Raw genomic sequence first — 17,280 nt, 5'->3', positions numbered from 1 at the left:
AGGGGGAATACATAATTAATCTTCCTAACTCAGGGATTCCAAAAGTGAGGAATCACATATTAGGAAGGACACTGTCCAAGCAATTTGAAACACACCCCAAAGGACTGTATGGCGTTGACAAAAAGGTTTGGGAATAAAATAAACACTGAAATATAATTACTGAACTGTGAAATACAAAGCACTGTACGATCACTACCTCATGTCTCAGGGCTACAATAAAAAATCTATGGGAGCCTTTGTCATCGTGGCTCATACATCCCAAGATGCCTGCAGGTACATTGTTATCAAAGATACAAGCCTGACAGGACGAGTGCTGAATGAAGAATCATCGTCTTGAACAACGTGGAACAGATAGGATTACTCCTAGCTTTCTAATTTAACTTTGTACCAGCCAATCAGTATGGAGATTGTTCTGTATTGAGGTCCTGTGTCATGTATTTATCCGGAATACCAGACTTTTGAAACAGTTAGGGATGTCTATTCAAATCTATCTCAAAAGTTCAAATACTTGTCACTGGAAAAGTTTAAATAACACCATACACAATTGGAATTGCACAATTAAACTTACAACTAACGTTATCGTTTTGTTGAAAGATCTCAAAAAGGTGCTACTGATTTTTCATTATTGATGTTCCTCACTTATAACGAGCACAGACAGAGACAACATGTATGCTCGACCTAGCTTACATCTCTAATATATACGATGGGACCATAAACAAAGCTGCATTACACAACCTGGCAACGTGGACAGGGGGATCATTGTTTCAGGGAGCACTGAGGCATGACACACAGTGCAGTCCAGTTTGAGAAACATAACTCGATTTGGACAGGATAACAACTGGTGACTTCTAGAGTTGTGTGAGTAACATTCTGTTTTTAGACTGTTCTGTTTCAGTGTGTGTGTGCTCTGTATAAATGCTCTGTAGTTGATCTGATTGAAATTGTGATTTTAATCTCAAAACCTCTACGGTATTGTTCAGGCAGAAATTTGGGACAATTAGTTTGACAGAAACCTTGAAACTGAACTAACTGGCTACTGGGGTTAACTTTGATTTAAACATTTGTAGAATACTAAGAGCTTTATTGAGTAAGGGTAACTGTATTAAGGGTTAAACTCATAACTTTATAACTTATGGTTTAATGTAATTGTAAACTATTGTACCACTAAAAAGTTTAATTAACAACTCAGGAGTGAGCCAGTTTCGATTTCCTATTGAGGCCCATCAGCTGCAGAGAAATAACTAATTAAAGGGGCGTGGCCCCACAGCTGTGTCCATTTTAGGTAGCACTTTCCTGGAGCATCAGACAGAGGAAGACTGACAAAGACGATAGACTCCTGTTGGAGTCTCTAAGACTGATAAAGACAATAGAGTCCTGTTGGAGTCTCCAAGACTTACAAAGACAATAGAGTCACAAGGGAGGCAAAGAGGAGGTAAATCCTACTTTAAATTAGCTAAGTATCGCTGGTGTTTTTATCCACTCTTGCTAAAATCATGTGTACATTCCTGCTCATGTGTCTTCTCGCAATTATCACTGGCCCCGTGCAACTCCTAATCATTGTAATCAGCCTGCTCTCGTCTATCCCACATGCTCCACTGAGATCCAACATCTAGTTACAGGTGGCCTGTGGAACTGCCAGTCAGCTGTTCCTAAGGCTGACTTCATCTTTAGCTACGCTTCCCTGCAGTCTCTGGATTTCCTTGCTCTCACTGAGACCTGTATTACTCCATCCAACACATCCACCCCAGCAGCTCTCTCCAGAGCATATTCCTTCACCCACACACCCAGACCCACTGGCAGAGGAGGTGGCACTGGTCTCCTGCTCTCTCCCAAATGGAGCTTTTCCCTCTACCAACTACCTAACTTCACTCCTTCCACCTTTGAATTCCATGCCGTCACAGTAACCCATCCTATACAATGAACCATTGTTGTTCTCTACCGTCCACCAGGCGCCTTGGAGGACTTCTTGGAGGAGTTGGATAATCTCCTCTCACACATCCCTGAAACTGGCCCTCCCGCTGTACTTCTCGGAGACTAAAACCTTTTTATTTTTAGAATTAGAATTGGGAGGGATGAAACCCCTCTTTAATGGTGACACATGCAGAGCACCCAGCACACACAGTGACATTTGTTCTCTGTTTTTAACCCATCCTAGTACCAGGAGTCTAGTACTAGGAGCAGTGGACAGGAGGTTGAAGTCATCTGAAGACATCTGAACTAACATCTCTTTTAACCGCCTTTGCTTTCTCACTGTCTCCATCCCCACCAACTCATAACGCTGGCAATGTCCTTGATCTCATATTCTCAAGGAACTGCACTACTTCTAACTTCACTGTAAACCCGCTTCACACATCCGATCACTTCTTCTTTCATTCTCTCTACCCCTTTCCAAACATAACAAACTAATCTCTTCTCATCCTGCACCTGTCCGCCGTAACCTTAGTTCCCTCTCCCCCTCTACCCTTGCCTCATCGTGCTCTCAGCCCTCCCTTCCTCTGACTCGTTTCAACTTCCAACAAACTCTGCTGCAGAAACCCTCCTCTCTACTCTCTCATCCTCTCTGGACTCTCTCTGTCCTCTCACATCTCGGCAGGCTCGTCAGTGCCCTCCTGCTCCCTGTCTAAATGAAGCACTGCGTGCTAATAGAACCACCCTTCGGGCAGCAGAGCGGAAATGGTGGAAATCCAAACACCATGACGACCTCCTAACCTATCAGGCTCTCCTCTCCTCTTTCTCTGCTTCGATCTCTCAGGCAAAAAGCACTTTCTTTCAAGATAAGGTCCAATCTTCCTATTCCAATCCCAGAAAACTATTTTCTATCTTCTCCACCCTCTTGGCCCCCCTCAAAGCCCCTTCCCCCTCCTCCCTTCTGTCAAGCGACTTTGTTAACCACTTTGAAAAAAAGGTTGATGATATTCGCTCTTCTTTTTCTGACTCACCTTTACTCACCGCTGGGTCACCAGACCCTCCCTTCACCCACACACTGACCTCCTTCTCCCCTATCTCTCCAAGTGAGGTTCTTACCCTCATTACCTCTGCCCGTCCTACCACCTGTTCTCTGGACCCTATCCCCTCAAACATCCTTCAGACTATCGCTCCTGATATTCTACCGTTTCTCACCCATTTCATCAACACTTATCTAACTTCTGGTCACTTTCCAAACAGTCTCCAGGAGGCAAGAGAAAACCCTCTCCTAAAGAAACCCACTCTCAACCCGTCTGATGTTATAAACTACAAGCCTGTCGAACTCCTCCCGTTCCTGTATAAAACACTTGAACAACTCTCCTGTTATCTCCATCAGAACAACCTTCTGGATCCGCACCAGTCTGGTTTCAAGGCAGGTCACTCAACAGAAACTGCCCTCCTTGCTATCTCTGAGGAACTGCACACGGCTAAAGCAGCCTCCCTCTCCTCTGTGTCACGATATTCATGTTACAGATGTAGCGCTTCATTTCAGGCAGTTTGAAACGCGAGGGCCGTGATTGGTACGTGATCTGCCCTCGCTCAAGGGAAAACCTCCAGCTGGACTTAAGACCGCCCCCGTGATAGATAAATATAATTATAATGAAGCCAGCTGCAATGGATCATTGATCCACAAGGGGGTGCAGTGGGGTTCCACACTGGAGCTCATGTGAAATAAAGTCAGACACAGTACGCTGGATGTACAGCGGAACTTTGTTAAGATCCATATGTCACGGATATCATACTCTGTGCTAAATAAGAGACATTTAATCATTTACAAAACATCACCATGTTGTTATTTAACAAAAATAATGTTGTTTAGTCGAAAAAACGAACGGGAGGAAATGCAGCCCGGCTCTCGATTTTTCATCCTAATTTAATCATCATCTTCACCACGATCCTTTTTGTTTATGTTCGTCGAATTGACATGAAATCACTGACACATTTGAATATACTGTATTCAACTTCATTAAAACGTTATTAACGTGCCTAAACTCAGTAATTCACTAAAAATATTTATATTTTAATGGAGCCTCGTCGGCAGATCAGGATCCCAAAGCGTAGCGGAGGGATCTTGATCAGCATGAAGGGTGTTATTTTCCCCATAAGGAACAAGTCGCTGCAAATTATCCCGCTTATTACATGGCCACATAGCCGTGGGAACATGTTTCAAATGGGGGGTGCTGTGGGGATGACACCAGGGCTGGTTCTGACCAATGTGCTGCTAGGCAAGATTTTAGCTGGCAATGAAAAACCTCTACAAAAGACCAATACACTGCAAAAAGAGAAATATATTGACATGGTGGACAGCTTATATAACAAGGCTTCAAATGTATTATATATTATAACATGTTTTAATTGGGGGGGTGGACTTCACATCCTCTAGAGGGGGAAGATTTTTTTAACATTTTAAAGTAAAATGCTTCAATTTGGTGCACTTTGAGCGCCCAATTAGAGACTGATCTAGGGGGTACAACTCTAAACACCCATATGAAAAAGATCGGTTTGCATTTTATTAATCAAATAAGTAGGTATGTGAACATTTCCAATAACCTACCATAGCCAATAACAAATACATGTAACTTATTTTATTTGTGTTGTTCATTCATATCTTATTTTACCAGTTAACATTTATTTATTTATGTATATTTTAAAATCTCTCCAGTTTTAAACGATATTTTTGGTTTACTGTCCTATAGTATACATTGGAATGATTTCAAACCTGTTTTTATTTATCCTAATAATTATAAAGGTGTGCCTTGGAAATATTGTTTACATAAATTGTGATCAAAACGTTTGAGACCCACTGAGATAACTTCGACTAAAGTGAACTTTCTAAGCCCTCCGAGTCCTTTACCTCACTGAGCCTCTCAGTCTGACAGGAGAGGACTCTCCCTCCACATTATTGTAGAAACAGCTTCTTATATCCGTTAGCGCAGCAGAAGCTAACAACAATCGCCGCCGGTACCACGGTATCCCTCTCTCTATCTCTCTCACTTTGGCTGTGAGCTGCGGGCGCCTGCTAAGCCAACATCCCCCACTTTCATCACTTACAGCGCCCATCGTACAGGGCAAATGGAAAATGTAACCGGGGTGAAAAGGGTGTTATCTTTACTTAATTATGAATGTTGTTACAATAAGGCTGAAAATTCGTTTTCTTAATTATATCTTGTGGAAGTGCAGATCCCCTGGCCTCCACCAGGGGGTGCTGCAGCACCCTCAGCACCCCTACTTCCCACGGCCCTGCATGGCCACATTCTCAACAAAGTAACGACATGACTCCCAATATTAATTGAAATGCTTTTATGGATTTCGAAAATGTTTTTATTGATTTAAAAAATAGTTGTATTGATTTAAATTGACATGCATCCGCTAAGAAAAATTGTCCGTTGTTACCGTTTTTTAAACAGTCTGAATGAAACGGCAGCTCTCAGCTGTGTATTTACACAACTAATGGCCCATCAACCACAGCTCTCTCCCCCCCTCCCCCCCTGATCTTTCTTCTCCAGCAGTTAAATTAACTGTAGGTTACTCTGAGTGACAAGCTTACAGTTAGACACAACACTGTCATTGTAAGTGATCCTCAGTTAGTTGACTTTTATGTTCAACTGCTAAATTCGTGACTGATAAAAAAGGGCTTCTACTGTACCTAATTACCTTAATACTAGAACCGCCAGAGGTTTTTGTATAGGCCTATCTAAACCCGTCAAATCCCGCTATTAGAATGCAATTTTTAACAACATAGGGTGCTACATAACACACTTTCAGGAAAAGTCACGGACTGGGAGACTTTCATATTTTATTGAAAAAAAGTTACATTGCACACACACAACACACATCACACAAATTGACCCGATTGGCGGTTCTAGTGTTAATTAAACTCACTGATTAACGAAACCAGTTCAATACGCATTATTCTTATCCTTATCATTCTTTATGAGCGCAGAAATAGTCTTAAAATCAGATCTGTATTTGAAATGAAATCTGACGGCAGGCAGTTAGCTCTGATCATTTATTGTCTGGTCCTTTTCCCTGTGTTTTTCCTCCTGTCGTTAGTTTTCCCGGTGTGTCTAATTGTCTGATTGTGTTCACCTGTTGCCCTTGTGTTTCTCCTCCCCTGCCCGGCTGTTTCTCGTCTTGTGATTACCCTTCCCTGTATTTAGTCTTGTCTCTTCCTGTGTTCAGTGTTGGTTCATTTTTTGTCGTTCATGTCTCCCTTCATGTTGGTCACAGTCCCTTATTGTTTTGGATGCTACTTCGTACCTTGTACCTTTTCTTGGATTCTTGTTTTTTCAGCTTTTTGTGATTAAAGCTTGCCTTTTGTTCCATTTTGAAACCTGCTTCCCTCCTCATTCTGCATTTGGGTCCTATTTTTCCCCATACCGTGACAGAATGAACCAACCACATATGGACCCAGCAGATGATCCATTTGAAGTGAAGTTATATTCACTTGCTGGCTTGCAGCTATGGTGAATGGAGAGGAGCAACCAGTGCGGAGCAAAAGAGGGCTGCCCTGGCAGAGGCGTACCAGAGGGCAACAGAGAAACCAGGGTTAGTGAAGTTCTTACCTGGCTGGATTATGGACTTCCTCCAGAAATGCGTTTCCCGGCCTGCTAGCCCCATGCATGCTAGCCCCCTGCTTGCCAGAGTTCCCAAAATAGCTTCTTTCGAGAACGCCTTTCATGGTTCTCGTCTGGCTTTTGGAGGTCCAAGGAGCCTCCAAAAGGCTCCTAAGAGAAAGAGACCCAGGTCCAGGCTACAAGCCTGAGCCCCTGCAGCCATGTTTCCGGCTCCAGCACCGGCCCCTGCAGCCATGTTTCCGGCTCCAGCACCGGCCCACACAGCCATGGTTCCAGCATCAGGTCTGGCCCCAGCAGCCATGGTTCCAGACCCAGTTCTGGCCCCAGCAGCCATTGTTCCGGCTCCAGAACCGGCCCGCAAAGCCATGGATCCGTGCACCAGTACCGGCCCACACAGCCATGCTTCCGTGCTCCATTACCTGGCTCACACAGCCAGGGTCCAGGCTTCTGCTCCGTGCCCAACAGCCATGGTTCCGGCTTCAGTACCGGCCCCAGTACCCTTGGTCCAGACTCCAGTTTCGGCTCCAGTACTGGCTCTCCGGCCGACGCCAGCTCCCAGTGTCCTGTCGGCGTACCGGCCGACTCCAGCTCCTCATCTCCTGTTGGCTCTCCGGCCGACGCCAGCTCCCCGTGTCCTGTCGACGTACCGGCCGACGCCAGCTCCCCGTGTCCTGTCGGCATTCCGGTCGACTCCAGCCCCCCGTGTTCTGTCGGTGAACTGACCGTCTCAAGTTCCCTCTCGAGTCACCTCTCGAGTCCCCTCTCAAGTTCCCTTTCAAGTCTCCTTTCAAGTCCCCTCTCAAGCTCCCTCTCAAGTCCCCTCTCGAGTCCCCTCTCGAGTCCCCTCTCCAGTTCCCTCTCAAGTCTCCTCTCGAGTCCCCTCTCAAGTCACCTCTCCAGTTCCCTCTCAAGTCACCTCTCCAGTTCCCTCTCGAGTCTCCTATCAAGTCAACTCTCAAGTCCCCTCTCAAGTCCCCTCTCGAGTCTCCTCTTGAGTTCCTTCTTAGGTCCCCTCTCGAGTTCCCTCTCAACCCCTCTCTCGAGTTCCCTCTCAAGTCCCCTCAAGTCTCCTCTCGAGTTCCCTCTCAGGTCCCATCTCGAGTGTCTTCTCGAGTCCCCTCTCAAGTCCTTTCTCAAGTTCCCTCTCAAGTCCCCTCTCAAGTCTCCTCTCAAGTTCCTACCCGAGTCCCAGCTTAAGTTTCCTCTCTAGTTCCCTCTCAGGTTCCCTCTCGAGTCCCCTCTCAAGCCCCCTCTCGAGTTACCTCTCAAGTCACCTCTCGAGTTCCCTCTCAAGCCCTCTCTCGAGTCTCCTCTCGAGTTCCCTCTCGAGTCCCCTCACCAGTCACCTCTCGAGTTTTCTCTCAAATCCCCTCTCGAGTTACCTCTCAAGGCACCTCTCAAGGCACCTCTCGAGTTCCCTCTCAAGCCCTCTCTCGAGTCTCCTCTCGAGTCCCCTCTCAAGTCACCTCTTGAGTTCCCTCTCAAGTCACCGCTCGAGTTCCCTCTCAAGTCTCCTCTCGAGTCTCCGTTCAAGTTTCCTCTTGAGTTCCCTCTCAAGCCCTGTCTCGAGTCCCCACTCAAGTCCCTACTCAAGTGCCGTTGGAGGTTCCGCTGGGGGTCCTGCCAACTCCATGTCCTGTCCCGTTGGGGGTCCCGCCGACTACTCTTCTGACGGGGGTCCTGCCAATCCTATGGCCTGTGCAGTTGGAGGCCCCGCTGACTACTCTTCTGCCGTGGGTCATGCCAACCCGATGTCCTGTGCCGTTGGAGGCCCCGCCGACTACTCTTCTGCCGGGGGTCCTGCCAACTCTATGTCCTGTGCCGTTGGAGGTCCCGCAGACTACTGTTCTGCCGGGGGTCCTGCCAGCCCTATGTCCTGTGCCGTTGGAGGTCCCGCCGACTACTCTTCTGCCGGGGGTCCTGCCAACCCTATGTCCTGTGCCGTTGGAGGTTCCACCGACTGCTCTCCTGCCGGGGATCCTGCCGGCCCTGTGTCCTCTTCCGTGGGGGATCTTGCCGATACCTGTCCCACCGGCTCCGGATCCTGTCCAGTCGACACCGGCTCCTGCCCGGCCTCCAGAGCTGTCCGGTCTTCGCCCTCGGGCCCGGCCCCCTGAGAGCTGCGGTCTTCGCACTCGGGCCCGGCCCCCTGAGTGCCGTGGTCTTCGACCTCGAGCCCGGCCCTCTGACTTTCCCGGCCGCGGTCCTCGCCCTCGGACCTGGCCCCCTGACTCTTCCTGCCGATGCCTTCGCCCTAGTGCCCGGTCCCATGGGTTCGCACGCTGTGGTCTTCGCCCCTTTTTGGACTCTGCCTTGCCCCCGGGCCGTCTGCCCGAGACCCCTTCCTGGTCGTCTGCCGTGCCCTGGGCTGTCAGTCAAGGCCCGTCCTCCGGACTCCCTCCTTTTTTGGTGTTTAGGGATGTCTAGTATCCTTCCCTTGAGGGGGAGGGGTTCTGTCACGATATTCATGTTATGTCACGTTTTTATGTCTAGGTTTGGGTGTTTTGCTGTTCTCCCTGTCATGTTTTCCTCCTGGTTTATTGTCTGGTCCTTTTCCCTGTGTTTTTCCTCCTGTCGTTAGTTTCCCTGGTGTGTCTAATTGTCTGATTGTGTTCAACTGTTGCCCTTGTGTTTCTTCTCCCCTGCCCGGCTGTTTCTCGTCTTGTGATTACCCCTCCCTGTATTTAGTTTTGTCTCTTCCTGTGTTCAGTGTTGGTTCATTTTTTGTCGTTCATGTCTCCCTTCATGTTGGTCACAGTCCCTTATTGTTTTGGATGCTACCTCGTGCCTTGTACCTTTTCTTGTATTCTTGTTTTTTCAGCTTTTTGTGATTAAAGCTCGCCTTTTGTTCCATTTTGAAACCTGCTTCCCTCCTCATTCTGCATTTGGGTCCTATTTTCCCCATCCTGTGACACTCTGTCATCATCCTTCTGGACCTGTCTGCTGCATTCGACACGGTGAACCATCAGATCCTCCTTCGCACTCTCCAAGAACTTGGAGTTTCAGGCTCTGCATTTTCCTTCCTCACCTCATACCTCGAAGACCGTACCTACAGGGTAACTTGGAGAGGGTCAGAGTCCGACCCTTGTCAATTAACTACAGGGGTCCCTCAGGGCTCTGTTCTTGGTCCCCTCCTCTTCTCCTTGTACACAAAGTTGGATCTGGCATTAGCCTGCATGGTTTTTCATACCACTGCTACGCTGACGACACTCAATTAATTCTGTCCTTTCCCCGCTCAGAGACCCAGGTCGTCGCACGCATCTCTGCTTGTCTAGCGGACATCTCTCAGTGGATGTCTGCTCACAACCTCAAGCTCAACCTTGACAAGACTGAACTGCTTTTTCTTCCGGGAAAAGATTGTCCCACTCTTGACCTAACAATCAACATCGGCACCTCTGTTGTTTCCCCGACTCAGACTGCAAGGAATCTGTGTGTGATCCTAGATAAGAACCTGTCCTTCACTGCAAACATCGCTGCAACAACCCGCTGCTGCAGATACATAGGTTCAACTTAATATTCTTGCTTTCAAATAACATAATACAGTTATGTAAAATCTGTTGACATTATACATTTAACTAAAGTCAAAGTTTACCATGAATGTGGTATTGCATGTATTTCAATGGCCAGTGCACCTACCTGGATGGTGTAGAATTAGAACTGCGACAACTTCACTGAGCCAACAGTCCCATCCACAGGAATTACATTGCATTTAGCTGACGCTTTTATCCAAAGCGACTTACAATAAGTGCGTTCGACCAACAAGATACAAACTTGAAGGAAGGAATGCCGTTAAGAATTAAAACAGAAACATTTTGCACCTTTTGTTTATTGCCCTCCATTCCCTCGTGCTGTGTCTGGTCATTTCTTACCTCATAAAAAAGACTGTACTGTCATTTATTCAACATTAAGATGTTTGTGGAGACTGGAAAAAAGAGAATGGAGAGCAAAGAAAGTTTTTAATTCACACGTTCTCACTGCAGAATGTGCTCTGTAATACGTCTCTAATCTCGTTTCCCAGGTTTTGTGTCTGTGAAAAATGCAGTGAACATAGGAAACACAATTTCTGCTGTTATGATGAGGACACTAATGTGCAAAGAGTTGATTATTTCCTTGCGGGAGACGGCAAAATTGTCTGATAAAATGTTGGGGCTGTTACCAACCGCGATGAATGACTCATGCCAGAGATGGAGTACTCGAGTCCTGGACTCGGACTCGAGTCGGACTCGAGTGCCGATTTTAGGGACTCGTGACTCGACTCGGACTCGCCCACTGATTGACGCGACTCGGACTTGGACTTGTGAATTCTCGTGCATGATGACTTGGACTCGGACTCGGACTCTAACACAGATAATGATGACTTGGACTCGGACTCGACCTCGGACACTCTTTGGGTGACTCGGACTCGAACACAGGTAATGATGACTCAGACTTGGACTCGAGCAAGTTTTCTCTGGAGTCTGATGTCCTCTGTCCTGGCGTGTGCACCTGCGAGGCGAGTTCAGTACTGGGCCCCGCTATTCCAGTCTAAAGATGTCTAGAGACACCCCGCATCGTGCTGTATGCTTTCACACATTCTGCTTTCACATTGGAAAAGAGCAGCGCAAAATGCTCGTTATGTGGAAACGATATTGAAGAGAAGGCTCCATAACACATTACTCTAAGGATCGAGTTCAGACGTAATAACTGTCTTGAACACTATCATCAGAGTAACGTGATCTAAACAACAAATAAAGATTCAGCCGATAACACGAAAGCACATGGCTACTTAATATGCAGAATGACATCCTTTTGCATGCTAAGTAGCCATGTGCTTTCTGGGGCTAAATTTTTATTAGTAAACCGATTTAACCGGTAAAAGTTCCTTCAAAATAAGAGTCCCGATCTTATTACTATCAAAATAAAAGTGCAAAACGAAAACTTTACCATAGGAAAATATTGGCATAATATATATATATATATATATATATAATCACTTCTCTAAAAGGTAACTCATTTTAAATACATTTTATTTATATATAATAATAATAATAATAATAATAATAATAATAATAATAATAATAATAATAATAATAATAATAATTTTAATTAGCTTTATATTTATGTATTGTGGTGATTGACATTATTCGCCCACGGATCTATGGGTTGTAGGGATGTGCATCTCCATCACTGAGGCCGATGCGATGCGCATCTCGATACGTTGCCACGATACGATACATTAACGATACCTTTGAAACACCAGGCGATGCGATACGATACGATTCAACCCTGTTGCGATACAGTTCGATACGATTTGATTCAACATTATGCGATTCGGGGCGATACGATGCGATTCAACACGATGCAAAAATAATGATACTTCAATATGGTACGACAGAGGATTTTTGTTTTATTCCTTATATGCAGCAAATCATACATTAACAAAAAAGTGCTTTACATATTTGGTACTGCACATCCCATCATGCCGTTTATTTTTTTACCTTTAAAAGCTCTCCAGAGTACAATTGTATAACACCTCACAGTTAAACAATGTAAGGATGCATTGCCCATGATTACCAATGTGCAAATAACAGCTACCAAAGAGCAATGCCCATACAGCTGCCAGCCTGATGTGCTTAACACTCATAGGCTAACTCACCAGTGAGCAGAAAGCAGTGGTTTCTATCTGAACAATAAAGAAAATAACCTTTCACAAACAGGTATTTCATAACTGCTTACAGTGAGGAAGACATTTAAATTATTATTGGCCGTCACAGGCTGCTGTAAACTAAACACCACTCTCTCTGACAGAACACCTCACTGAGTGATTTAACTCATATGTCTCACTTTCAGGTTTCTCTTTTCAGCCGCAGACCCCACGTCGCCTCTTTATGTGCGTCGCTAAGTTCCTCGAACTACTTGTGTACTTTAAAGCGGCTCGGCATCGTTAACAATTTGCGAGTGATTTTTCAAGTTGACCGTCTGTAGTAATAGTGCCGCGCACATATACCATCAGGACGTTACTGATGGGGTGCGGCTGCGGAGTGATACTGTGTGTATGCAAGTCCGCATCTAGGACGGATCTATGTATCATGGCTGTAGACCTGTTAAGTAATAAAGATACCTCATACAAAGGTCTACGGATACCTTATTACTCTCCATGACCTGCGCTCAACTATATAGCATAAAGGACTATTACACCGTCTTTCTTGAACAATCCGAAGTGTTGCCAAACGTTTGATTTGTAGGTATTTTTCGGTGCGCTGTGTTTCTCTTTCCCCTCAACTTCCGTGTGTGTTGATAACTGAGACTCTCGTTCTCCGTAGTGGCGAAGCAAATATCAAAGATCGTCTCTGCTGAGCGTTGACAAGATGAGGGGATTTTATATGAATGAATCGTTTTTTTACCGATGCAAAGACGCTACGCAATCGATGCATCGCGAGTTTAACCCGGTTCAACCCAAACTGTAGCCGATGTGCACTCTTTCAACCGGTGCACTCGCATCTTGAACGTTTATGCCGGTGCACCGATGCGAATCGGTGAATCTTAAAATCTCTAATGGGTTGGGGTATTGCTCCGCACGGACATTTTAGTGAGCCGGTATTCCTTTTTCTGCCGTTCTTCGCTTCCCATCCAAGTTGTTTAAATGTGTGTTCCGATGCTAAATAAAAGTCTAGCTTGTAGCTTCGATACCCCGACTCCGACTCCCATCTCTCGGCACCACAATAGCATCTATTACAAGAATTGTAGGCAAACTCGCTTCACAGCATTTAAATAGACAGATTAATATAACATGACAGGATAAAAGCAATGTAGAGGAGCAGCTACATTTCAACACATATATCCACGAAGATTAATACATGAAGACTTGTGACTCGGACTTGACTTGGACTCTTCTTAGGTGACTCGGACCTGAACTCGGACTTGAACACAGGTAATGATGACTCGGACTCGGACTCGACTCGGACACTCCTTGGGTGAAACGGACTTGGACTCGGACTCGAACACAGGTAATGGTGACTCGGACTCGACTCAGACACTCCTTGGGTGACTCGGACTCGGACTTGACTACGACTCTCCCTAGATGACTCGGACTTGGACTCGGACTCAAAGAGTGGTGACTCGAGAGTGACTTGGACTCGTGAATTGGTGACTTGACTACAACACTGACTCATGCAAACTATGTCCCGCTTTACTTGTTAGAGTAGACACTTAACTCAAGTTGAGGCAGAGGGATTGAAGATTACATTATCCACATTTAAATATGTTAGCAGCAGGCTGAAATGTTAGATAGAGGGAGAGGAGAGAGTACATGTTTACGATGACAGACGATAATACGATAATGAATCCAGTAAAGTGACACAGGGAGGACCATCCACACCACAAAGTGAGAAGGACAGAATAAAGGAGCTCATCCTGCTGCTTGTTTTTTTGCATTTTTGAAAGATAATACTATTATTGGTTATTGGCGCGCTTGCTCAAAATGTTTAGTCTAGTTTTGCCAGGTAAAGTCAGGACGACTTTGATCTCATAAAAAATATAAAGGCAAAACAAACCCCGACTTTTGTTAGTGGAGACACAGCTTCTGATCTTGCCAGTTCAAATTGGCTGTGTTCCGAATTGGACAGTAAGCTACTGCCTAACACACTCAGTCAGTGTGTTCTGCATGCCCATTAATAAACAAGTACGTTTATCAGGAACTGCTTCTAATCACACACACAAAGAAAATAGTTCATCAGAACTCTTTAGTTCATCAGAACTAAAGAGTTCTGATGAACTATTTTCTTTGAACTAAAGAGTAGGTCGCGTTCACACCGGAATAAGTCCCTGAGGGAGGATTAGGCAAATGAAGCCGCTGACGTCACTTCTTCTTCTTCTGCTTTGGGTTTACTGGCAGGCCGCAAACAACTTCACGGCGCATACTGCAACCCGAAGTCCCCGGCCGGAAGTCCCCGGAGTTGGGGACTGGCTTCAGTAGAAGCTGCTGGGACTCCCAGCAGCTTCTACTGAAGCCTTCCGAGTAAATCACCAGAACGCCGACACCTCCTCATCACTCCACGGCTCCCATGTTTTCTTTTGTGTTGCCATAAGTTAGTGTCTCTCCGTTGGTAATAATGCTAATTCCAGCAAATACAATGGCGGCTTCACAACAAAGTTTTACGGGGCGTGGTTTGCAATTCGCCCAGCCAATAAGGAATGGGAACCTTTTTCTCCGATGAAAGTACTAAAAAGGGGGTGAAAAGGTTCTCATGAACTAACGTTTTTTTTTGGTGTAAACGCAAAATTTCAAGAACTATCGGAACTATACTGGAAAAGTACTCCTGCCTGAGAGCGCCTAATGTATATAGCAGAAATATTTCCCATTCTGGAGTTCCAACATTTTTGTATATATTCAATTGACCACCTGCAAGTCCTTGATATTTAAAACCAATGTCTGAACTTTTTTCTGGACCAACCAAGCCTTTCAATTCCTTGGACGTTATTATTGCTTCGCCTACATCTTATGCAATGTGAGAATGACGCATTTAGTCATTTTATTTTTTAAAGGTTTGGCAATACAATCTTTTTTATCTAGTTAGCACTCTGCATCTTAATAATTTGAAAATGTTTCCAATAAGATTGCAGAAGTATTTTTGAACCCACGCCTGAAGCCTACTCATCGTTCAACAGAAGTTAAAACATGAAAGATTAGAGATCATCAGAAAGAGATTGCTTTTTAAAGTTCTGGCAGAAAACTGTGTGTTATCCTCCAATCCCAGCTGCATCCTCACTCCCAGCTGCAGAGTTAGTGGCGTTCAGTGTGTGTGTGTTTGTGTGCGTGTGTGTGTGTGTGTGTGTGTGTGCGACTGTGCGTGCATTCGTGTGTGTGTGGTTTAGATATTTCAATCTGCTCTGCTCTCCAGGTGATTCGTATCATAAAGGAGCTGAAGCAGAAGTATCCGGACAAAGAGCTGGACCAGCTGGTGGAGCTGGCCAACTATTACGCCCTGCTGCACCAGCAGAAGAGCAGAGCCTTCTACCGCATACAGGTGACACACACACACACACACACACACACACACACACACACACACACACACACACACACACATAAACACAGGTTCCAATATCAATTTACAAATTCCAATTCTGGGTTCTTAGCCCATTTCTAACACATTATACATGAATAGTTCCTGAAGCCAGCCCACAAGGTTATGCAGACCAGCAAAAGAACCTCTCAACTCATGATGAAACTAAATAAAGTTTATAAAGTTGAATGAAACTTAACAACATGCATACTATTTTCTGATATACAGTACATTAAAAGTCTGAATATCACAAGTACAAGTGAGTAACGTACGTTTCACTCATTGTATAAACAATTCAGCTTTTCCTGAGAAACTGTTGTTTTTAATCAATTGTAAAAAAAATTATAATGTTGAGGTGGTTGGATGAACTAGACAAACACGGTGGGGGTGTCACAGCATTTTATGTAATTGCACTGATTTTAAAACCAAACAATCAATCCATCGTTAAATCAAAAAAGAAAACAGCATATAAGTCAATAAAAATCATCGTTAATACTTCAAAATGATCTCCACCTTTGCTATTGATAGTATTTTCTCAATGAGTCCTTCCTTTGTTTGTGGTGAAAAATGACATTTAGAAAATCCCTGCCATGTCTTTTACTTGTTGTGAACACTTTGCAAAAGGGAAGCAAAGTTGAAGGAATGAGTTATCTGTTTCTCCTGACGTCTCTCCAGGCGACTCGTATGATGATCGGAGCGGGGAACGTCCTGAAGAGGCACGCAGCCGATAACGCTCGCCGCACAGCGGTCACCGACGAGGAGGCGCCAGAGGAAGAAGACAACGTGGGGATCTGCAGCCGCATCTCCTTCGAGAGCGCCCACAGTCAGTGCATGGAGAACTGCGGGGTCCTGACCCTGGCTGTGGTCTGCCAAGGTACACACATCATATCAGTCACAGGAACAAATAGAAACAAGTGATGAAATGAAAACAGATGAGTCATGGTACAGCAGTCTCTATTTACATCAGGGGTGTTAAGGTGAAAAGCACTGGGGGGCTTACACAATCTTCTGTGCTTGTAGCCATCAGGCTCCACAACCAAGGGTTAACCATGTAACCCATTGTAATAATTGTATTCCTTAAATTAATGCTTACATCTGTTCTCGTTTATCAGTCACTGTAATCTGCTGCAATCTCAACTCAAAGCACCAAGGCATATCTGCAGGTTGTTTTCACAGACACCTCACGTCCCCTTTAGGTCAAAGAGAGGTAATGCATTCAAATCTGACTTTTTATTATTAAACATTCAAAAATATTATATCAGTTCTTATATATATTTGAGATATTTTTGTTTTAAATAAAGAAAAGTTAGAAATTACAAATCTTTATTTAAAAAAAACAAAGAGTCACAATATCTGCCAGATTAATGTAGTGTAATTGTGGTTAGTAGAAATACCAATTAGCATTTATTTATTTATTATTTAATCGTTTATTTGGTAGGGACAATGCACAGTAATGAACACTTAAAACATTCAAATGTATCAAGCGTAACAGTGCCAGATTTAGCTTTGAGCTAGTTTCCATCCGCTGTCCCTCACATAAAACATTTAAGAAAATTACATTTTACAAACCTAGCAAAAACAAAATGTGATATGCAAAAAGTGCAAAAGAGCAAGAGCAGCATACAAAAGTATTTATGACATGGCAGTACAATATAGCAGCTACAATACAGTAGATACCCCTGTATTAAAGTGCA

At 44.7% G+C, this 17,280-nt stretch overlaps 2 protein-coding genes across 3 annotated transcripts in view; one reads left to right on the top strand and one right to left on the bottom strand.

The window, feature by feature from the left end:
• LOC307035385 (uncharacterized protein) overlaps nucleotides 1-17,280 on the bottom strand; it is a 464,943-nt gene that overhangs the window by 151,982 nt on the left and 295,681 nt on the right. The gene's annotated exons all lie outside the window — the stretch shown is intronic.
• The window catches only part of slc8a2b (solute carrier family 8 member 2b), a 425,653-nt gene that overhangs the window by 251,862 nt on the left and 156,511 nt on the right, over nucleotides 1-17,280 (top strand). For both annotated transcript variants that reach the window (XM_079674593.1, XM_079674592.1), the window contains 2 exons: nucleotides 15,422-15,547; nucleotides 16,262-16,460. In XM_079674593.1, the coding sequence (XP_079530719.1) occupies nucleotides 15,422-15,547; nucleotides 16,262-16,460 (325 nt within the window). The remainder of the gene's footprint in view (nucleotides 1-15,421; nucleotides 15,548-16,261; nucleotides 16,461-17,280) is intronic.

The sequence above is a fragment of the Notothenia rossii genome (assembly GCF_949606895.1).
Source record: "Notothenia rossii genome assembly, chromosome: 4".
NCBI lineage: Eukaryota > Metazoa > Chordata > Actinopteri > Perciformes > Nototheniidae > Notothenia > Notothenia rossii.
The sequence above is the reverse complement of the archived record's forward strand: the minus strand, read 5'-3'. Positions and strand labels throughout refer to the sequence as shown.